The following is a 23,434-nucleotide window of genomic DNA, read 5'->3' as shown; positions in this document are numbered from 1 at the left end:
AATAGAGAAATTCTACCTAGTGAAAGGAATATAACACACACTCCACCAGTTAACGACATATACAATTCCAACAAGTGCAAATCATCCATGATTAAGTCACTATTCTAGTAGAGCGGATGCATTCCCTCTAATATTCTTTCATGCCAAGCAACACCAAACCAATTGACAGATCAATAACTTTTCTACTCATCAAACCACATCGAGTAATCATTCCCTATGAGGATGCTTTATATTTATCTTGGCTATTAGTGGGTTTAATGTGTGTAGGATTTTCGTCGATTCAGACAGTTATATCAATCTTTTACAAATGTCCACTAATAAATTGATGGGTCATGCTCTAACAACTCTAGAAAGCCTAGGACACATCTTGATTAGATTCAGTGGTGCTACTACAATATTGTTAGGAGACATAGTACTTCCACTCGAGTTTGGGCTTGTTGTTCTAAATGTAAAATTCTTAATTATAATGGATACTTCACCTTACAACACAATAATAGGTCAAACATGAATCCACAAGATGAAGGTTATCCTGCATTTATCATCATATGGTTAGTTTTCTTACCTATCAAGGCCAAGTTGACTTGCATAGGAGTTAGTTAGTATCCTGACAATGATATCAAAGAAATGTGCAAACTAAGAAAAAGAGCTTGACCAAAGTACCTAGATCTTCAAGCAATCGTTCTAAATAGAAACTATTAACTAAATAAGAGAATGAAGTGAAGGAACGTGAATATCCAACTATAGACCCGCTGATAGGCATCGACACCTTTGAGGATAGCATTTGCAAGTGCATTTTTTACTACTGAACATCATGTCCATATAGCATTTGCAAGTGCATTTTTTACTACTGAACATCATGTCCATCTAGCACTAATGCTAAGGCAAAATAGTGATGTATTCACTTGGAAGCATTCGGATATGTCAAACATCAGTCCTAGTGTGGCCTCTCATAAGTTGAACGTCTATCTAATAGCACGCTCGGTTAGGCAAAAGGTTTATCATTTTCATCCAGATAGTTAGAAAATTAACCAAATAAAGGTGGCCAACTTTCTTGAGGCAGGTTTCATTCGAGAAGTAAAATACCCTTATTGGTTAGCAAACATCATGGTAGTGCTTAAAAGGGGGAGGAAAATGAAGAATGTGTGTCAACTTCACTTATTTGAACAAAGCTTGTTTGGAATATTGTTTTTCGCTGCCTTAAACTGACCAAATAGTAGATGCTATATCTGGGCATGCTATGTTTTCATTCATGGACACATTTTTCATATATAATCAACTCCTAATGCATCTGTCCAACTTAGGTAAAACTGCATTCATAACATCATAAGGATTGTACTGTTAGGATAAAACCCTTAAAAACATGACATGATGTAATAAATTTGGAATTGATTATTTATTTAATGATGTTCCAATTTCACTTTTATCTATCCTTATTCCTGTATTATACTTTACAAGCATTTTTGTCTACATCTTTTGTATTATACGTGAGTTAGGTGTATTAGGAGTTACACAAAAGATCCAAGTCATGGGTTCCTTGAAACTAGATGACTTGTTCACAATCAGTTCATGGGCCTAGGCAACCCATTGGAGGTTGTAGTGTACCACCTTCTAATTGGAGGGATGGTTGGTCTTGGCTATTGGGATGAGTTTCCCATGGTGAGTGCACTAGTGTGTATGGTTGCCCATTGGACATGACCTATGGTGAGTTATGATTTAAGGCTATCAAGTAGTCATGACTCTACCAAGTTGCTTCATTGTATTATTTCACAACCTTGAGAGAATATTGAACTTGTTCTGAAGTTAGTAGTGGCTTTGACCTACGGGTGAAATCGTAAGCTGATCATATATTCCCTATGGATTGGGTCACTGTTGATGGAAGTTGGTAGTAATAGGTATTCTCAATAAAGGCACCATGATATCTCTTGGGATTGAGACAATGTGTCCCCTTAGGTGATCCTAAGAAGTTATTGGAGCCAAAATTTGTGCTCTAATGACACATATTCGATATGATTTATGCACCAAAGGACATTCAAATCACACAACTTGACCTAAATCAATGCTAAGGCCCTAGCCATGAGTTTAATCTATACTTTGGAGATTTATCTCAGGTTCAAGGGAAGAAAATTATGCAAATTGAATGACTTTAGATTTTGAAAGATCAAGAAAGGGCTAAATGAGGAAATAAGTGAGTCAAGACTCATTGAACGTAAGGATAGGCAAAACAAGGATATCATGAGGTTGGAGGATGCTAAATGACCATTATGGAGTAAGAAAGAAGGCAAGAAAGCATGGGAAATGAGGCATGAAGCAAGATTCAGCTGCATGGAAATTTAGAACTCAAAAATCTGATGGCATTATATACTCTGACTTTGAGGACAAATTTTGAGTGCTTTCTGGAGTCCATTATATACATACTATATATCGTTTCGAAGATCGGGAAGTCAAAAGTCCAACACTTCAAACAGTTTTCAAATCAGAGCTGAAATGAAGAAGTTATGGCCATTTGAAGACAACTACACCAAGCTGGAGGGTCATTTCGAAATGATTTCGAAATTCAACTTATGAATTCGAAATCCACTTCGAAATGACACCAATTTTGAATTCACCCACTGCCACTTTGATGTTCCACCTCCTCTACCTCGGGAATTGCAACTAAAGCACTCCATCCGCCCTAGGTGGACCCCACACGACTAGAAATCACCATTTTATTATTTTTTTAATCATTTTTAGGAAATTATTTTGTAATAAGTGGCCAATGAGAGTGTGCCACATGTTAGGTAATTGAGGATATTATATAAACTCTTTCAATTCTAGGTTTTAGGGATCTTGGATTTTTTTTCTGAAGAGTTTGACATTGAAAGTGGAAGAAGACGAGAACTTTGGTTTGTTTTCTTTTTCTTCTTTATTAAATATATTGTTTTTAGTTTCTTTTGATTCAAATTATGGATTTTTATCCTATTATGGATTGTGAATGTGACATCACCCCCATGAGAGGCTAAGAGCCAACTTGGGGCTTGAAGCATGAAAACCTAAGAGCTAGAAAACCTATAGGGACAATGGGTAAATTATTATAATAATGAGATTAATTATTGGTTAGGTGACAATTTATCATTTTTTTATCCTATCCTTGTGAGTTCGTTTAGGGAATGATACGGTAGGTTATTACTTGATACTAGTGATTCTTGGTAATTCTTGATCATTAGTTATCCTCGTCTTACCTACCATTATTTGCCCCTAAACAAAGCTATAAGGAGTAGGAAAGGTTAAAAAGTCAAATCTTAAATTGATAATCAATCTCATTCATTTGATGGTTTTAGGAATCTATTTTAAAAAGGAAAAATTAGGTTTTAGATGCAATTTTGAGTTATAGAACTCAACTTGATCGCGAGTGGCCAAGGATCCCAAAAACCCTAAGATCATATTACTTAAAATACCCTTGTTTTCTCTAATTTCTATACCCTAGGTTGGATTGTGGAAAACCCCAAACTTGAATCAATTGAATTTAAAATCAATATTCATTTTCTCTTATTAATTTAATTTCTTTTACTTAGTTTTACATTATTCACATATTGTTTTTCACTTAAGGATTTAAACAAAAACAATTCATTTATTCTAGTATTGACAATTTTCATAAGTCAGTCCTTGAGAACGATACCCGGAATACTACAAAAGCCATAGTGACTCTTTCTCTAGTTTTTCTTGACTAGAGTTACTACGTAAAAAGGCTAAGTATTTTGGTACAATAGAGAATTTTCGATCAAGAAATTGGCGCCGTTGCCGAGGATTGGCAATCATCATAACTAGGCTATAGTGCATTACTTTGTTTTAGTTCTTTTATTTTTTATCTTTATACATATTTTTCTTCTATTTTATGCTTGGTTGGGAAAGAGATATTTCAGGTAGACTTCAAAGAACAACTAAGGAATCTCAACCAAATATGGAGGACACTGAAGAATTCAACAATAATAACAACAAGCCACGACCACCTGTGCAGGGCCAAAGAACTATGAGAGAGCTTCTAAATCCTCCCAGGTTGAGCACACTATCGTGTTTTATGCTACCTCCAAATCATGATCATGTTACCATTCGGCCTCAAGTGGTGTCTCAACTACCCATTTTTAGGGGGACAGAAAATGAAAATCCATACTCTCACATCAAGGAATTTGAGGACATCGTTTCAATTTTCCGAGAAGCCAACACTCCTTTGGAGATCTTTCACATGGAGCTATTCCCCTTGTCATTGAAGGATAAAGCTAAGACTTGGTTAAATAGTCTTAGACCCTATAGTATCATAAATTGGGGTGATCTACAATCAGTGTTTTTGCAGAAATTCTTTCCAACACATAGAACCAGTGCATTGAAAAAGGAGATCTCGAATTTCAAGGCTATGAAGGATGAGAAATTTTTTGCATGTTGGGAAAGATTCAAGGAGATTATTGCAGCATGCCCCCATCATGGATTTGACAACTGGATGCTAGTTTCGTATTTCTATGAAGACATGGCACCACCAATGAAACAACTTCTCGAGACTATGTGTGGAGGAGATTTCATGAATAAAAACCCCGATGAAGCATTTCAATTCCTTGATTATGTTGTTGAGGTATCTAGAAGTTGGGATGAACCAATCGTCAAGGAACCATCTAGAGATAGAACAATGAACAGAGCAAGAGCTAGTGGAGTGTATACCTTACCAGAGGGTTTAGATGTCCAAGCAAAGTTAGCAACCGTTATGAGAAGGTTGGATGATTTGGAAGCCAAGGGAGTTCAAGAGGTGCAAATAGTCAATGATGGGGTAACTCAACTGTGCTTGATATGTAAGTCTACGGAACATGGTGTGCAATCTTGTCCCACTCTACCTGCAGTGCAAGATATGTTTACAGAGCAAGCCAATGCCTTAGGGACATACAAGCAATATTCTAGCAATTCTCCATATTCCAACACTTATAATCTGGGTTGGAGGAATCATCCAAATCTATCATGGAAGGGAGGTAACAATGGCCAGTTTCAACAGCAAGGAAACCAATTTCAGGGTAATCAGACTAATGGGCAGCAAGGTTTTCAACCACAAGGTATGTCATCTCAGAATTTTCAACAGCAACATCAAACCTCATCATCTAACTCAAGCCTGGAAGACATGATGAGAGAGTTTATACAGAAGCAAGACAAGCGTAATGAAGATCAAAATAGGATAAATGCTCAAACATCTCAAGAACTAGTAGATATTCGAACCACTTTGAGCCAACTTGCTGTAAGTTTATCTCAAGAGAAAGGAAAATTCCTAGCTCAACCACAGAAAAATCCGAGAGGAGTAAATGAAGTTTTTGAAGTGCAAAAGGAAGATTGCAATGCAGTTATCACACTCAGAAATGGGAAAGAATATGAAGGGCCCAAGTTACCTGTAAGTGAAGATATTCCTACTAGAGATGAACCAACTGTGGAGAAAAAATGTTAGAAATGAGAAAGCGTCTGAAAAATATGAGGAAGTCATTGTGAGCAAAAATAAAATGAGTGTTTCCAATCATTTGCCTTTCCCTTCAGCTATGCAGAGACACAAAGTGGGGAATAAGACTTTAGAGATTTTGGAAGTTTTGAAGCAAGTGAAGATCAACATTCCACTCCTTGATATGATCAAGCAAGTTCCTACTTATGCAAAGTTCCTCAAAGACTTATGCACTGTGAAAAGAAGGATTAAATTAAGCAAGAAAGCATTCCTCATCGAGAAAGTCAATGCCATCATTGAGAATAAGGCAATGGTGAAGTACAAAGATCCAGGTTGTCCTACCATCTCAGTCTAGATTGGAGATTCATTCGTGGAAAGGGCTTTGTTAGATTTGGGAGCTAGTGTGAATTTGCTTCCATATTCAATCTATAAGCAATTTGGATTGGGAGAGCTTAAGGCTACTACTACTCTCTTTAGCAAACCGTTCGATTAAAGTACCCAGAGGAGTAGTCGAAGATGTTTTGGTGCAAGTTGAAAAGTTCTACTACCCAGTGGACTTTGTGGTGTTAGATACAGAACCATTGAAAAAGGGTATGAATTATGTTCCAATTATGCTTGGGAGATCCTTCCTTGCTACAGCCAATGCTCTTATTAACTATCGAAATGGATTGATGCAGTTATCTTTTGGGAACATGATAGTGGAAATGAATGTCTTCAATTTATGCAAGCAACCAATGGACCATGATGATGTGGAAAATGAGGAAGCATGCCTTATAGAGGCCTTGGTGCAAGAACACACATAAAAGTTAATGGAAGAAAATATAGATGAATTTTTCTTAACAATCGTTAAGGAAGAATGTGTTCAAGTTGCTACAAAATGGAAAGAAAAATATACGATCCAATCTTTGAACAGTGTTGAGAATGATGAAGAAAACAAAAAGGAAGAGGTTGAGATCAGCAAACCAGAGTTAAAGTCCCTACCACATAGTTTAAAGTATGTTTATTTAGAAGAAAATGAAGAAAAACTTGTGGTAATTTCAGCTACATTAACTGAAGAGCAAGAAATTAAACTTTTAAAGGTGCTTAAAGAGAATTTCGGTTAAGAAGGTGTGTTCATGGAAACTATGGTCATAGTAATTCCTTAAGTGGAACTTAACATAGTCTCTTTGAGAGCTAAGATATGTTAATTGAGCACACAATAGGAGGATCTGTAATTCAATGATGGTAGAGGTAGTCTTGAAAGACTGATAACTTTCACCTTGTTAAACTACGGATATTGGTTCGTAGGGAGACTAAACACAATGAATAGCAGGTCACAAACCCAAACACTTGGTGTCTTGTTGTTATTTATATAGGATATTGGAGTTCAGTTGATTCTTTGTAGTGGGATATTGAATCAACTTTAGAATTGGATTATGATGGAGTCAGTATTCCTATAGGTCTTAGTGGTCCCCGTTCTGAACTCATATACCTTGTTGGCATAGGTTATGAGGGTCAGATTAACTCTAGGTTTACTTTTGTGTATAAGGGTGTTTTGGTAATTACACAATATTGCATAGGAGTAAGTGAACAAGGTCTTTGGATTTGGCTAATTGATTAATTATTAGAACTCATTTTAGGTTAGATTAAGTTATCCAAGCCCATGTGGGTTCCAGTCACTTATGCCCATTTAAGAACCCTATAAATACTCCCTAGGGGTTAGGGTTTCCATAGCTTGGTCTTCCACCATCCAGAAAGATAGAGAGTCATGGCTTCTACTTTCTTTTCCTCCCCACCAAAACTATGTCAAGATCAAGGTTCGAGTCATCGAGTAGAAGACTTCGAGTTTACGAGACTTCTACGGTTTCAATCTTCATCTTCACCGTGTGGATTTGATTCAGGAACATTTGAATCTGAGGTATGATCAGAACTTGGGAAACTAAGAGATCCGGGTTTTTCCCATCATGTACTACTACTATGTCATGTTATTTAGATTCAAGAATGATACAGCAACGTATCGACAACTTGTAATTTTATTTGTTTTCTTTTTAATTTAATTATTGTACCCTTCATGTTACACGCCTCCTTTTTTATGGGGCCCAGTTATAAGCTATCTTTTACTTATAAAAAAATGGATTTAAAATTAATTGAAACATTTTCCTTCAAATTTTAAGAAAAGAAAGAATTTTTTCCAATGTTCAACATTGAACTATTTTGGTGAGCTTATATTTAAAGTATACCATCTTGTGACAAAATCTTAGTATCATATTAACCTCTCAAAATAAAAATGAATAACAGATTTCATAATTAACTGATACAAGAAACACATTTTGTTTGGCACAACCCCCAAAACATTTGCAAGAAACACCAAAGTTGTATACCAATAAAATAAAATAAAAAGCTTCAATATTTAAGTGAAAACCAATATGAGAAAAGGGAAAAAAAGAAGAGTAATATTAAATTATATATTCAACAATATTTGATATAAATTTCTGTCAAATTTAAAACATTTTACTATACAGATATTTACAAACATATTTGACCTACATGAATAAATAATAATGTGGACAAAAGGAAACGTGTCAATTTTTAAGGTTGTGTTTAGTACCCGAAAAGTATTAAGGAAAAAAAAATAAATATTAAAAAAAATTATTTTCTCATGTTTAGTTGTTATGTAGAAAATTCCAAAATAAGTTAAATATAATTAAAATTAGTTAAAAATTTATTCATTTTAAATTATTTAATCTTTATATTGATGAATTAAAATAAATAAAATGAGTTTGAAGTAATAAATAAAAACAATTTATCAATTTTAACTCTATTTTTTCTTTCTTTCCATATATATATATATATATATATATATATATATATATATATCAAAAAGTGCTTGAATATAAGATAAGAATAAAAAAAATTAATAAAAAATATTTTCATACGAAAAAAACTATACTTCATGTTTACGAGAGATATCCTTTTGACTCAAATAACAGAATCCTAGACTCCTGACGAAGCCTTCAATCAGAGTCGAATGATGGTAGATGAAAAGGCACTATGCCCAATAATGAGCCATGATGGATGAAAAGAGCATTAAAGTTTTGAAAACCTAAAAGCAACAACAGAGGACCCCCAATCCATTTTTGGCCATAGAAACCTCAAACAATGAGGACCAAGATTGTTTGTCATCCTGATACAGACATCAAGAATTAAATTCAATCCAAAAGTTTTTGAGTGAATAAGACATGTACGCATGCCGATTCCATATTAGATTTTTTTTTTTTTTTTTTCCTTACAATATGGTTGAAATACATACAACAAACATACATAACCTATATTTGTTTACATTTATATTCTCCCTCTATCATTAATTTAAATTCATGTTTGGTAAAACTGAAATAATTATTATTTAATTCTTACTTTAACTATTAAAATTATTTGATAAAATTAATTTAAAACATATTTTAAATAATTAAATTAATATATTTATTTTTATAAATTATAACTAGAATAAAGGGAATTAATTAACAGTAAAAATAATAGAATAACAAAAAAAATCATAAAAATAATTGAAATAAATAAAAATAAATATATGAACTTAAAAATAACTTAATTAATTTTACTTATTACTTAAAATTAATTTTAATGACTTAAATTAAGTTCTTAAATCACTTTAACTCAACCACTTACTCTCCTCACAGTAATTCTATAAAAGTTACATGGAAGCAAATCCAATCCTTACGCCAACCAATGTAGCCATAGGGCCGTGTAGTTTCTGGAGAAGCTGCGCAGAGCACCAATCATTCTTCAAGTTTATAAAGCTTGCTGGACAACTCAATATGGACATTAGCACACCAAAAACTGTGTTTTTTTTTTTAAACAAATATATCTCCTTAGAATTACAAGACAAGCACGAAATCCAAGTCCAACCCCATAAGGGATTAAATGTGTGTGAACAAATCATTTTGAACCTAACGCAAACGACAGCTTCGGTCTGGATTTGTTCTTACCCAAAAGTTTCATCTGGTTTGCCCGTTCTTCCTCCTCTTCCTGTTTCTTTCTTCGCAGAGCCTCCTCCTTTTGTCTTTGGATTTGTTCCAACTCCCGGTATCTTTCCTCCTCTCTCCGCTGCTGCTCCAAGGCTTCCCTTTTCTGGGATTCTTCCACCCTTCTCCGGTTCTCTTCAAGCATCTTTTCCAGCTCCTCTTTCTCCCTTCGAGCTTGTTCCTGTGAAAACAATTTAAAATAAATGAGAAGCAATCAAAATTATATGTATTGCAGTGCAAATTCTTCAATTGCAAACCAGAGGTAACATAAGATCACCACAACAGGAATAGCTGGGTTTTTGCTCAAAAGCTGCCATTTTCCGGGGGCTCTCCCTAGTGACGGTAAAAATGGTAAAGAAGAAAGGAGGTGGCCCAATAACACCAAAGTATTTCTCTTACAGGCTAAGCATGGGCCTTCATAGATTAGCTTTTTCTTACTCCATATCCTATAAAATACAAGGGTACTTCATCTGAGAACCCAATTGCATGAGCAAATAAATAGAAGACAATGTATGAGAAAGTTATAACTTTTTTCATTGTTCTGTATAAATAAGGGTCAAGACTTAGTGGGAAAGGAATAAAAAAGAAAAGATTATTTCCCAAGCACCCAAACAAGTATCAGTGCACCATGATGACAGAAACATAAACATGCCTTTCAAATTATTTCCAGAAAATACTTGCCTCTTTCTGTCTAGCCTCAATAAGAGCAGCTTCCTTCTCTTTCTCCAGTTGAATTGCAACCTCATCCAGGAGCCTCTTCCGACCCTCCTCCAGGCGCCTCTGTATTTCCAGCTTGATCTCCTCAGAGTTCAAGCTCTCTTCAACTTTCTTCCGAATTGCCTCTTCCACTCTCCTTGTAGTTTCTTCTTCAATAAGTTTCAGTTCAGCTTCCTGTTGACGCCTGATAACAGGAAAAAAAGTTAAGGGGAAAGTAGCCACTGTTGTGGAGGGGAAAATGCAGCACTTTTGATTTTCAACATCTTTGAACCAGACAACAGTTGAAATTGAAACAATGATCAAGATGGCAAACGTCATTTCCACTTTTTTCCACTTCTTACATCATGTAACATAACTACAATGAAAGGCAAACTAACCTTTATGTTAATGAAGGCACTAAATACATGTTTATGCTTATACTTATAAGGCATACCTCTAATTGATGACCAAATAAATGAGTTTCAAAACTGGTGAACAGTAGATAAACGACGCACCAATTGATCATCAAATATAACAAGTTGAACTATAGCAGTATCTTCCTTCAGAAAAGCCTGTGGAGAAGAATGTCAAGAAACCTGTCGCAGTTTTAAAACTAACAATCACCGAAATACTCCAATCCTTGTATTAAGATACAGTTTTGACAATCAGAAGTCTGAATGTTGTGTAATAAATTGCTTTTTCTCTTAGTATTGAGTGTTGGGTGCATAAAGCAAAGGCAAATGAACTAGTGATTCTATGCCAAGAAAAGCATGAAATTTTAAATTGACAGAAGGAACCCCTGAGGCTGCAAGTTGGTCAGGTTGGATCAGGTTAAACATTAAACCTGGGTCAGCCAAGACTGATGTAAGTTGGATCCCTTTTAGGCCATATCTGATAGGTTAGAAGTGAAAGAATAACCATAAAGATATATAATACAACTAAAAAACACTTTATTCTTCACTAAAAATGAACCCCAAGGTGGCTAATCAAATAATTATTTTATCATTCTGTTGGATCTCTCCTAACTGTGCCATAATCAAAATGTCATGTTATAGATAGGCCTCTTAAGCGGAAAAATGGGAAATGGGATAAGTACAGTAGTTACACTTAGGATTTCCCAAAATAATACCAACCCACCCGCTACAATAACTACATTATGATCTTGGTAGGTTGTATTCCAAGTATTTTCCATAAACCCATGATGATTATATAGCCCAGGCACAGTCCAATCCTCTGTCCTAAAACACTAATCTGAAGCCTAACCATTTGGTAGGGTTGGTCTTGAACTTAGCCAGCCCAGAAAACATCAAGGGAACCCATAACCATATCCTCCTAACAAGGGAGGCTAAAAAGCATATGAACAACAGTCATATAATTCCATCCATATATGCAAGGATGTCTAATTAATACTCGTACCATTGATTTCTTACAAAGCATTTCAGTAACTCAAGAGAATGGATTTTGCATCTGTTAACCTACATCCGTACATCCCTATTAACATGGGTAGTTTTTGATGTTATAAAATATAGACAACTGGTATAAATGCCCCTGGTCTTGCAAATGCTTTTATGGCATGCAATTAAGTCTTTCAGGAGAAACATTTCAGGGAAGCAATTCATGATATAAAACCAAAGAGTATGATGAAAAGAAAATAAATGAGAAAATGGAAGAAAAGAAAAAATGGACGAGAATAAAAGATAGGTTTCAGCTTATTAAAATTCTCACATAACTTTCCAATCTATTTCTCTTCTTTTCTCTCCTACATAAAGAATGAAGAACTGGAAAATGCACAAGTTTCTAAATAGTTTTCACTATATTTGATTTTTCTTGGCATGTATTTTTCAAGGTAAACCAAACAAGATATTTTGAATTTTTACCTACTTTTTTTCCTTTCCCTGCTACTTTCTACGATTCAAACAGAGCCTCAGAGTTTAGTACACAAGGAATATTCCCTAAGTTGAGAAAAATAACTTCATTTACAAGCTCCTTAATCTAATATCATGGATTACTAGCACATTACCATCATGATGCCAGAAATCTCATATAAAGCATTAAAACTCTGTGATTGGATTACTGTCAATTGAAACAAAAAGCCATTAATCACCTACTATTTTTTCTTTTTAACCATCAATAGTACTTTTTTTAGCATGTTAATTGGAAGCAAAAAGAAAACATGGCAAATTGCAGACAACAATAAACACTTTTTGGTCTGGAAAAGAGATGAGGACCTGTTTCTTTATCTTGTTAAACAAAATTAGCAGCCAATAATTTTTTAGCCTAGCACATTCTCCCTGGGCTAAGCTTTTCCCTTTACAGCTCAGCAATGGCCTGAGCCTGTGAATAGTGCACAATGCTTAAATAGTCAGAAAAGAATCATAATGCTCAAGGGTTCTCAATTTTCATGAAATGCACAAGTTCTTACTTCCACTTCTACAGCTAGGAATCGCCAACTTTTTCTTCTCTTAACTTTGTAAAAAATGCTAATTTAATATTTAAGCCTCACTTTTTTCCTAGAAAAAGCAAACAGATATATTAAATGATCTTTGGAAAATGAAACTAGTCATGAGTGAAAAAGATAAGATGATGTTTAGAGAAATGTGCATGTTTTTTTAGTACATATAGCCCAAGATCCCCATTACCTGTTGAATGCATTGCTAATTAATATTGTTGATACAATCTCAGAGTTGTATGTAAAACCAAATCTCATTGTCCTTATTACCAATAAGGTGTATGCATTAACAAAAAAAAGACCATGTCCCATCTATAATAACAATAATACAAATCTCAATGTCCTTATTGCCAATTGCAAAAAAGGACCATGTCCCATCTATAATAATAATAATAATAATGCAAATCTCATTGTTCTTATTGCCAATAAGGTGTATACATTAACAAAAAAAGGACCATGCCCCATCTATAATAATATAAATCACATGAAAATTAAATAATAAGAAAACCATAAAATTCAACTCTAATTTAATATTTAAGTATCACTTTTTTTCCTAGAAAAAGCAAACATATATATTAAATGATCTTTGGAAAATGAAACTAGTCATGAGTGAAAAAGACAAGCTGATGTATACAATCTCAGAGTCATGTAAAACCAAATCTCATTGTCCTTGTTACCAATAAGGTGTATGCACTAACAAAAAAAAGACCATGTCCCATACTCCCATCTATAATAATAATAACACAAATCTCAATGTCCTTATTGCTAATTGCAAAAAAGGACCATGTCCCATCTATAATAATAATAATGCAAATCTCATTGGCAGTAGTAATAATAATAATATAAAATCACATGAAAATTAAATAATAAGAAAACCATAAAATTCAGAGTAATAAAATTAATTATGTCATTGTCAATAGTTTCTAATTATGTTTCTCTCTCTCTTCTAAAATCCAACTCTCTCATGCTTAATCAAATAATATTCAATATTATCATCACTTCCTCTAATGAATCATAATCATATCTAATTGTTCTACTATCCTTTCCTTTAGTGTTAATGTTCACCCATTCTTGTTCTTCATCCACTAATTGCAATGATCATTTTCCTTTATCTATAAATAATAAGATTAGCCACTACAATGGCCTATAATTTTTTCATTTCTACTTCTTAGGGTATGTTTGGTAACTATTTTCTAAAATAATTTTTTGTTCTCCAAAATAAAAAAACAAGAAAACATATTTGGCAACTAGAAAACAGAAAACAATTTTATGTTCTTAAAAACAAAAAACAAGGTGTTTTCATAGAACATCTTTTAGTTATTTTTACTTGTTTGCATTTATTTTCTAAGGGTTATTTTAAAAAACAATTATACAAATGTGGAGAATGACTAAAAATAAAGATCTACATATAAAAGTTATTTTTAAAACATATTTAAAAACATAGAAAAAAAGTTAAAAACATTTCAGATTCCCAAATAGGCATTTGCTCTATAAAACATCAGAGAATGGTTTTCAAAAATTATTCTCAAAAACTGCTTTTCAGATATATTTTCAAAAACAGTTACTAAATAAGGCCTTAACCTCTTCTTTCCCTTTCCATTTAAAGGGTTAATTAGTAACCAACTAAGCCATTACTTTGTAAGAAGTTTGACCCTAGTCTTGGATGCAAGGCAAAACTTATAAATCCATAAAATAAAAAAATAAAAAAAATAAACAAACCACAAAAGCACAACTCATTAAAAACATTGAATATTCAGACTTAAACCTCTTATAAGAGATATACAGAAAGCTCAAAAAGACCTAAAGCCATTAAAAACCTTTTTTGAGTATTTGAGGCTTAAGCCTCAATAGACTCAAGGCTATAACCTCAATAGACACGAGGCTATAACCTCAAGGTTGTAAGCCTAGAAAAAGTGAGGCATAAGCCTCTATTACCCTATGTCAAGGTCATAGCCTCAATGCTAATTTCCAGAACCTAGCATTGACGCGAGCATCAAGGCTTAAGCCTCAACAGATTTTTAAATCACTACCAAATCATATTACAAAAAACCAAGGGGCACAGACCAAACTCATCATCCTTACCAACAAGAAGGAATTCAAAATCGCACGTGAATGAAACTTAACAAAATTTAAATCCCATAATAGACCTAGAACCAAAATCTTGCAACTTATAGAATGTCGCTCGACCCTTAAGTTTAGTTTCTCCAAACCCTAATAAAAACCATACAAATTTAATCTATGGACTTCCAAAATACAACAAAAGTCAATAATGTGATAAGAGGAAAATTGGAAAAAAAAGAAAAAAAAAGGCATAGGGAAGTTAGATTTTACCTAAAGATAAAAACAACTCGAGGAAAAATACAATATAACTTAAAACAAGGATGTGAGGTGATTGAATACCTTTTCTTCTCTTCTTCTTCTTTTCTCACTTTTTCGCTGGCATTTTTGTGATCTACTGACCCAAGACTTGGACTAGAAGATTTATGCATAGGAGACAGTGATGTAGCACTACTTTTTTGTCTCTTGTATCGCCTCGGTGTTGGAGAACGGCTTTTACGATGTCTTGGAGATGGTGATCGACTTTTACGGCGTCGTGGGGAGATAGAACGACTTTTTCGTCTGTATAATAACAAAAGATATTTAAGAATGACAGAATTTTGGACATAATAGAATGTGTATAATAAAAAAGCTTCAAGCCAACCCACCATCTAGCATGATAATATAGAAGCATATACAGTTACCTCATGCATTGTTAAGAATAACCTTTGTGTGCTCCATCTTTTATCACATGAAGAAGCTAATGTCACAATCGAGCAACAAAAGGACACCCATCGGCACCTATCACCTGCTCACTTCCCATATAATGGGGAAGAAACTGAGGTTTTTTTTTTTTTTTTTTTGGGGGGGCAGGGGGGGATTTATTTTCTTTTCTTATAGAAGGAATGCATTCTATCACTATTTTGCTGCAAATATTTGTTTTTGGCATCTTTCTGGTTTCCATGTGAAAGATAGGTTTCCAAACAGTCAGATGGGCCATCCAGATATTGTCGATTGTCTAAAAACTGAGCAACATAATCATCAACTCGAGGAACAAAGGGCCAATACTTGAACATCAGCATGATGGAAATCAATCATAAGCATGTAAATGATCAATTTTCTGATTAAAGGTGGAGAACCTCCGGGCAGCAAAATCATATGCGTTCTCAAAGTACACAATCTAACTACCAATCTCTCGTCTGCTTGAACATGTAAAACAGAGAAGCCAAAATAATAAGCAATTACAAACAGAAAAATCACATCAACCATGTTTTTTGAGCTGTAAACTCAAGTTTGTCATACTTTATGTAAAGTCACGACTTCGGATTAATACGAGAAGTACTTGATTTTCTACACTAAACTGAGAGTTATCCAAAAGGAAGATCTAAAGGATTTTTGTATTCTCAGTGGACTATAAGAGCATTTTCTTTCTCTTTTTTGCACAGCAGCTAAAGCTTTGTCTTTTAAATTACAAAGAAGAATCTCTGTATTGAAAACAATAATCCAACATCGAACATTCCCCAAAATTCTCCACAAATTCTCATCCTACAAGCAATTTTCCAAGCAATAAATCATTATCCTCAAAGGGAGGGATCAACGATAAGAAAAGGATAAGCTGCGTACATATAACCCGAAGGTTTTGGATTTTGATTCCGGATGAGAGATATGGAGTCAGTCACCATCTTTCTAAAAATTGCTCATCAAAAATTCACAAAAATAAATAAATAAATCAAGCAAAGCATCGAAAACCAACGGGATCACCTGCTATGAGAATAGGATGAATAGGGAGAACGGCTTCGATCTCTCCGGCTCCTCCTGCCATACCTGTGGCCCACCGGCGAGGGCGAATACCTCCGCCGGTACGATGGCGATCGAGACAAATCCCGCGGCATCTCGAAGACAGTATACAACACAATACCTTCTCAGCTGCCAAAAAAAAAAAACAAACAAACAAACAAAATAAATCAACAAACCTGGCGTTTGGATAGCGAGAAAAAAGAGGAAAATGAAGGAAAACAGTGAAAACCCTACCTATTAAAACGATCCGAGGGATTCAGAAAAGGGAATACTATCATGAGAAGCGATTAAAATAAAAATTGAAACCCTAACCCCACAGAGACGCTGAAGAAGAGAGCGGCGACAAAGAGGTAAAGGCTTTACTTGAAGGAGTTTTTGAGCTTCAGATTAGCCCTGTAACTATCTGTTGTGGGCCCGTAGCAGTAAACCATTGCTTGGGTTTGGGGTCTTTTAATTTTGTTTTAATTCTAAAAAATTAAATTACTTTTTATTTTAATTATAAGACAAATAAATTTGTTTTGTTATTTTTATTAATCAAAATTAAAACGATTTTATTTTATTATTATTATTATTGGTTTAATTATTTCTAAAAATCAAATCATGATTCTACGCGGAAGAGAGGAATAAAAATTCAAGTGAAAATGAGATTTAGTTAATATCGAACTGTTTTAAAAAATGATTTTTAATTTAAAAAAAACGTTTAATAACTAAAAATTATTTTTTATTTTTTATTATTAAGATCAGAAAATAGAATGTTTTCAGAAAATATCTCTTTAGTTATTTTCTATTATTTTCTAATGATTGTTTTAAAAAATAATTAAAAATAAATTATTGTACATAAAAATTATTTTAAAATTTGTTTTAAAATATTTTAAGTTTTCAAATATATTTTTATTCTATAAAATATCATAAAATAGTTTTCAAAAATTATTCTTAAAAACCGTTTTTGAAGACTATTTTTTAAAATAGTTACCCAAGCGACCTCATAGTTTCCACAATTTTTAATTTTTATTTTCGTTCTAAAAAATAATTTAAACACATTAATAAATGGAAATAAGCTTATTTTTTATTCCAACAATCCAAACATGACCTAAGTATTAATAGGAGTTAGATATATGATATATCAATAATATAACCTTTTTTTTTTATTAAAGTGAATAGTTAAATAAATAAATAAAACATACCTAGATTAAAAAAATTTTAAAAAATCCCAAAAATAATCTAATTTTACGTTATTTATAAAGTCTTAACAAGATAAGTGGTATTATTTTTATTTTTTAAAATATCTAATCATAAAATCTTAATATGGCCATCAAAACATATCCAAACAAACTTCCTTCAATTACCTTCAATTTTCAAAAATATATTAAGATTAAGATGAACTAATTAAATCTAGAAAAATTATTAATAGAAATAAGATTGAAATAATAATTTTACAAAAATAAAAAGAAATGAAGGTATGGGAAAAAGTGGTAGGTTTTAAGCCAAACCAAAATTTTTGAAAATTTTGTTTTTAATTTCACTTTTAAATTTTAATTATATTTTTACCTCGAGAAGACTTAAATGATGTTTTTTTTTTTTTTTGTTTTTTTTTTTTAAATAAAAAAGACTAAAATATTTGAAGTTTTTATTAAGTTAAAAGTAACTATTGACATCACTCAATATTGAATTATTTTTAAATTGAGGGAAAGAACAAGAAGCAAGTTTTATCTTTTGTGGTAGAAATTTATTTTAAAAATAATTTTATACAAAGAATATTATATTTAAAAGACAACATAAATCCAATAATTCTCGATTTTTTTAAGCAAGAAATAGTCTTTTATGCATTTTCGCTTAAGGAATTTGTGGTGCCTTTTTGGTCCAAAATTTAATTATTTTTTAATCCTTCGATAACAACTTTTCAATTTTAATTCAATTAATCCTATAAAGAAATTAATAATAATCCAACACAATCCAGACAAAGGATTTTTTTTACGGGGAAACCACTCATACAACATGTGAATGTAAAAAGTTCGAATCAACAATTCATTATTTGAAAAAGTATCACATAAAATTACTCAACAACTCTCCTAATTACATTTAAGTAAAAATAATTTAAGTAAAATTATTTTAACAAATTGACTAAAAAGATGTGTGGGAAGATGCAATACAAAGTGCTTTAAAAGAATAAGCCCTCACCAACATTTACTTTTAAACTACACTAAAGAGTAGGTGGTAAAACTTAATACTTATTACTTAATGATTTAAGTTAACTTTAAGTAAATTATACTTAAGTTATGGACTTAAAATTTGTTTTTTAATTTTTAATTTAAATATAAAAGTTATTTGATAAAACTAACTTAAAATTCATTTTAAATCATCAAGATAATATATTTATTTTTATAAATTATAATTAAGAGAAGTGAGGTCGAGTAATAATGAAAGTTGTGGAATAATATAGGGGATCGTGAAAGCAATTAGAGCAAATAAGATAAAAAAGTAAAATAAAAATGTGGACTTAAAAATAAGTAAATTGTTTTACTTATTACTTAAAATTATTTTTAATTTTAAGTTATTTTCCTAAATATACTTAATTTACTTAATGACTTAAATTAAGTTATTAAATCACTTAAGTTACTAAATTGGTTTACCAAATATTCGCTAACACTTCTTCAAAAGGTCCCAATTCAACATATATCAAACATAAGAAAATCAAGTTAGTCCATTATTTTATACCTTGAAGTTATTATTATTATTAGTACTTGATTTTATTCTTTTGTACTTTAATATGATCGATTGTACCCTCATTTAACGGTCTAGATTTCAACATATACTTTCAACAATCAAAAGTGAAACATCCATAGGGACTCGAACTTTCCCTATACAAAAGTCATTCACATACATGATCATAAAAAATAGTTCATTATTTGGGGAGTTTTTCTTGTTTAACAAAAGTAATAAAAGTGGTTTCTACGGTAGATGAAGACATAAATCAAAGGCCACAAATGACAGAAAGCTTACAATAATTCAGATTTCAATAAATATGATCTTCATCTTGAAGGAAGACCAGACCACTAACCAGTAAATAATTCCCAGACTGGAAAAGAAATGTAAGTTGTTCAAACACTTGATCAGAGTCCAGAACCCAACAAATACTCCAGCACCCAAAGAAAACATCAAATTTAAAGAGGCTTTGAAATGCATCTACAGAATCAAGATGGGAAAATCCCCAGCATCATGAAAAAAAGATTGCCCCACCATAATTAACTCATCAGTCATGCTCCAAAACAAAAAGGAAAGAACTAAATTGAGCCCAGAAACACAATTGGAAGAATTGACAGAAGCCAAAAAGAGCATGATAAGCATCAGCAGCAATCTAGAAGGAGCAACAGAAAGAGTCGACTATTGAATTCATCTGATCGGCATTACACAACAACCTCATGCAGGCTTACAAAACACTGAAGAGCAAAAGCAAAAGCTGCAAAACACTTCCTGAAACATTATTATTAAGAGTGAAAGCAATCCCCTTCTTTATGGGCAGGAGGCATAAAAAAACCCTCAACTTTTCATTTATTTCAATGATATTCCTAGACTTGGTGTGTTTGTGTTTCCTTAAAAGTCCAAAGAGGGAAGAAAAATACAAACCGAACAGAAAAATGTTCAAGTAATTGCCAGTGTACTCTCCTCACTGATCCAAATATAGGGAGGATTTTAGCTTCAGTAACTGACATCTATCTATTCATACATCTCACAGTAGTCCTCTAGGAATACCAAAATCATCAAGATGCACTAACAAGCCTTCCAGGAATAAGCCACTTTAATTGAGGTCTCTCTACCACTCAACTTTCAGGTGCACCCAAATTTTGAACTTCAAATTTAGAATTAACATTGGCTACATTGACAGCAAAGAATTTTGTATTGAATACTAGAAACTACATTTTGAACTTAACATTACAGTTAAATTATAGGCATTTCAAAGATAGAATTAATTTGGGCAAGTTGACTGAGGTTTGCAGCAATGATGAGCTCCAGACAGCCAGCCATGAAGTGATAAATGTAACCGTTACTTCTAGTTAAACCCATTGAACCAATCAACATGCTAAACACAAATTCACATCACTATTGTACAATAAACTTCAAACAACCAAAGTCATCATAGAAAATAATTAACCTGAAAAAAATACAAAATAGAAGAACCAAAGCCACTAACACAATACTTGTCCCCAATGTCTAACCAATTTCCAGTAGAAAGAAGTCACATTGTTGAAACATATCTTTTGATTCATGCAATTATGATTGACCAGATTAGAGATTCTTCAGGAAGAATACAAATGGCATGATTTCTGAAGCCCCAGTTACATGAATGTAAATTAAAAAGCAACAGACACAGAGCATCACTTACTGCAGTTTCATCATTTTTTTTTGATAAGATAATATCTATATTCTCTTTCTTTTCTTTTCTTGGTAGTTGTATTCACATTCATTTATTCATACTTTAAAATTGAGAGAATCTTGGGAAGCAGATTATAAAAAGATAAGAGAAAACATATCAATTGAAGAAGATGAGGACACTGTCAATTTTTTACTGCAAGTTATTTGAAAGATAAACAATTGGCATCAGAACAGAAGAAATAAAATCATCACTATTGAAATGTCATTCACCTCAATAATCACTGCCACAATCAACAAGATCAGTGGCATCCCTCATTTAGGACATAAGTGAATATGGGCCCTGACAGATAATCACATCCATATGCATTGCTTGGTGCCCCATTGCTTACTAGCATTTTTTCTCATCCAATTTCTTGGGAGTTGCCTCCTTCTTTCAAAGGTTCTTAGACCAGTTGGCAAGGTTCTTGTGCAGGAGACAGCAAGAAGGACCTGTCAGCTCATTCTGGTGCATCTCAAAGAAATGGAACTGGAGAACTTCCAATGGGATGGAGTTGTTTGTGTTGATTATGGAAGACATAATCTTGAAATCTTTGTTTCCTTGGTCTAAGGATTTTCTTTGGGGAGGATAGTTTGACATTTCTTGATTTCATTGCTATGGTGGGGCCAACATAAGGCCTCTTGGCCTGGCCTACTCTCTTTTTTTCCCCCTCTTGAGTGATCTATGTGTAGTTTACTTATGCCCCCTTTGTACTGATTTCATATATATTATTGCTCAATAAAAAAGGAACACAATAATGAAAAAGCTGCATGGTCATAGAAATATGTCAAAGCAACAAAAATCTCTATTTTCTTTTGATGTGCCTCAGTTATTTTGCACCTGAAAAACACTCAAACACACTTCTAATCACCGATACGAAAGGAAGATAGCTCAGCTGAGCTAAGTAAAAAGAAATGATCATAGATAATCACTTAAGAAGATACCTGAGAATAAATTGGGCATGACTGCCAGTTGTCTGTCTGTGAAGTGGCTCTTTATAGAACAGTAGGGTGAATAAAGGTTATAAAGATGAAACAAGTCAATAACTAATCTCCCAACAAACAAAGAAATGGAACCCTCAAGGTATTAGGAGAGGCATCACATGGGAGTAATGGTGGCTCCTAAAAGTATGCACACACATCCAGAATCTGATAACAAACAAAGAAAACCTAGATTGAAAGGATAGTGTTCTTGTGAAAAAGGACCGTTGGGGGGTCAACACTAAATGTAAATCATCTTATCAAATGGGTTGGATCACCACAAGCGGTTGCATTTAAATATCTTATTCTTCATCACTTAAATACATGGAAGAGTGGGAGGAACAATGACAGTTCCTAAAATGTTTGCAAGGCCTTAGTATGGTAGAAAGAAACTTTGCCAAGATAAACCAGACAACAATGTTACATCAAGTCTGATAATTTCCTTTATTACCAGCATCATATTGCTGAAAAGTATACTTTTTTGTATACCCAAGATCAGACAAAAAAAGGTTCAGAAGCATGTATATTGTGAAATGTGGAAGCATAAACACTTTCATTTTATAAGAAGCATAACATAACAATGCAAGAATAACAATTTAAAACAGAAAGAATGAACAGTCCTAAAGCCAACACAAAGAGATATCCATACAATAACAATGCAATTGAAGAAGGAAAAAGAAAAAGAAAAACCAAGGCTTTCCATCACGATATTTGTAGACTAACAAAGAAGTTTAAAGAAAAAAACAAAAAACAAAAAAAAAAAGGACAAACCATGGGCCTCCAACAAGGAGGATTATAGTTACCCTTACAAAAATGAAGAATCCATGTCCTCCCTGCTTTTGCAAGATTTTCTGCCACCCAAGTGAAATTCTAGGGATCTGAAAAAACAAACCTTAGGATTTCATGGGAGATTCAAAATCTAGGAATCCAACTATGGAGACCTAGGATTTCATGGAGTGTTCAAAATTTGCATTGTAAAAGGCGACCATATCTGCAGGGTGCCCTGCTTCTATTCCTAGAGGTGTAGGTAATGAGCACAAAAGATTCACCCACAACCATAAAAATTGCTCAACACAAAATAAAGACCTCCATAACTCTTCAAAAAGGGATAATATCTTGACTAAATGGTTGATAAACTGATCATTGTTTTAAACAAAGCCAGCATAATGCCCTTCCTTTGGTTTGTAAAGGCTACACCAACACCCATCTGTCCAGGGTATCAAGCAAGATAATCCTCCTCCAAAGCACCTCCACTAAATAAACTTTGAATTCAGAGGCCCTAGTGTTCCTTTCCACAAAATAAGGACGTCAAATGCCCAAATAACTATACTCCTCTTTCCCCAAATAAAACGCTAAGAGAAAAAACCAACTTGTTAGTGATGTCTCTTCCCACCCCTCACAGGATATAAACTCCCACCACCACCCCACCCCAGAAGAAAAAAAAAGGAAAGAAAGAAAGCCTTCATCATCTCCAATAAAAAATGTGGCAGTGCAAAAACAAAGTGGCCTGCAGTCAAAATCCTGGCATGACATAACATAGGCAAATATGAACAACATCTTGACTATCCTATGGGGCATTGTCCAGAATAAAGCTTTGATCTGGACAGG

The 23,434-nt window shown here is 33.2% G+C and overlaps 2 protein-coding genes across 3 annotated transcripts; one reads left to right on the top strand and one right to left on the bottom strand.

The window, feature by feature from the left end:
• Positions 1 to 4,654: 4,654 nt before the first annotated feature.
• Positions 4,655 to 6,243, top strand: LOC104881005 (uncharacterized). The gene is made up of 3 exons (XM_010659553.1): positions 4,655 to 5,447; positions 5,539 to 5,772; positions 5,918 to 6,243. Exons 1-3 carry the CDS (start codon positions 4,655 to 4,657, stop codon positions 6,241 to 6,243), a joined length of 1,353 nt encoding a protein of 450 aa, XP_010657855.1.
• Positions 6,244 to 9,259: 3,016 nt separating this feature from the next.
• On the bottom strand, positions 9,260 to 16,857 carry LOC100267001 (arginine and glutamate-rich protein 1-like). Of its 2 annotated transcripts, none has more exons than XM_010659399.3 (5): positions 16,673 to 16,857; positions 15,346 to 16,567; positions 15,005 to 15,223; positions 10,141 to 10,360; positions 9,260 to 9,640 (listed from the first exon to the last, which is right to left on the bottom strand). In XM_010659399.3, exons 2-5 carry the CDS (start codon positions 15,348 to 15,350, stop codon positions 9,374 to 9,376), a joined length of 711 nt encoding a protein of 236 aa, XP_010657701.1. In that variant the 5' UTR covers positions 15,351 to 16,567; positions 16,673 to 16,857; the 3' UTR covers positions 9,260 to 9,373. The 2 variants fall into 2 exon arrangements, with proteins under 2 accessions (XP_010657701.1, XP_010657700.1); XM_010659398.3 differs by having other exon boundaries at positions 16,403 to 16,567; positions 16,673 to 16,854.
• Between the last annotated feature and the right edge of the window lie 6,577 nt (positions 16,858 to 23,434).

The sequence above is a fragment of the Vitis vinifera genome, chromosome 12 (genome assembly GCF_030704535.1).
Source record: "Vitis vinifera cultivar Pinot Noir 40024 chromosome 12, ASM3070453v1".
NCBI lineage: Eukaryota > Viridiplantae > Streptophyta > Magnoliopsida > Vitales > Vitaceae > Vitis > Vitis vinifera.
This window is presented reverse-complemented; position numbering and strand designations above follow the sequence as displayed.

Excerpts from the sequence above, each read along its gene's own strand:
- LOC100267001 (XM_010659398.3), bottom strand. The coding sequence starts at position 16,533 with ATGCCGCGGGATTTGTCTCGATCGCCATCGTACCGGCGGAGGTATTCG. Across the intron at positions 15,224-16,402 it reads TCATCCTATTCTCATAGCAG|ACGAAAAAGTCGTTCTATCT; the intron begins GTGATCCCGTTG and ends GTTATTATACAG. Across the intron at positions 9,641-10,140 it reads TTGAGGCTAGACAGAAAGAG|GAACAAGCTCGAAGGGAGAA; the intron begins GCAAGTATTTTC and ends TTGTTTTCACAG.
- LOC104881005 (XM_010659553.1), top strand. The coding sequence starts at position 4,655 with ATGAACAGAGCAAGAGCTAGTGGAGTGTATACCTTACCAGAGGGTTTA. Across the intron at positions 5,448-5,538 it reads ACCAACTGTGGAGAAAAAAT|CTATGCAGAGACACAAAGTG; the intron begins GTTAGAAATGAG and ends CTTTCCCTTCAG. Across the intron at positions 5,773-5,917 it reads GGTGAAGTACAAAGATCCAG|CAAACCGTTCGATTAAAGTA; the intron begins GTTGTCCTACCA and ends TACTCTCTTTAG.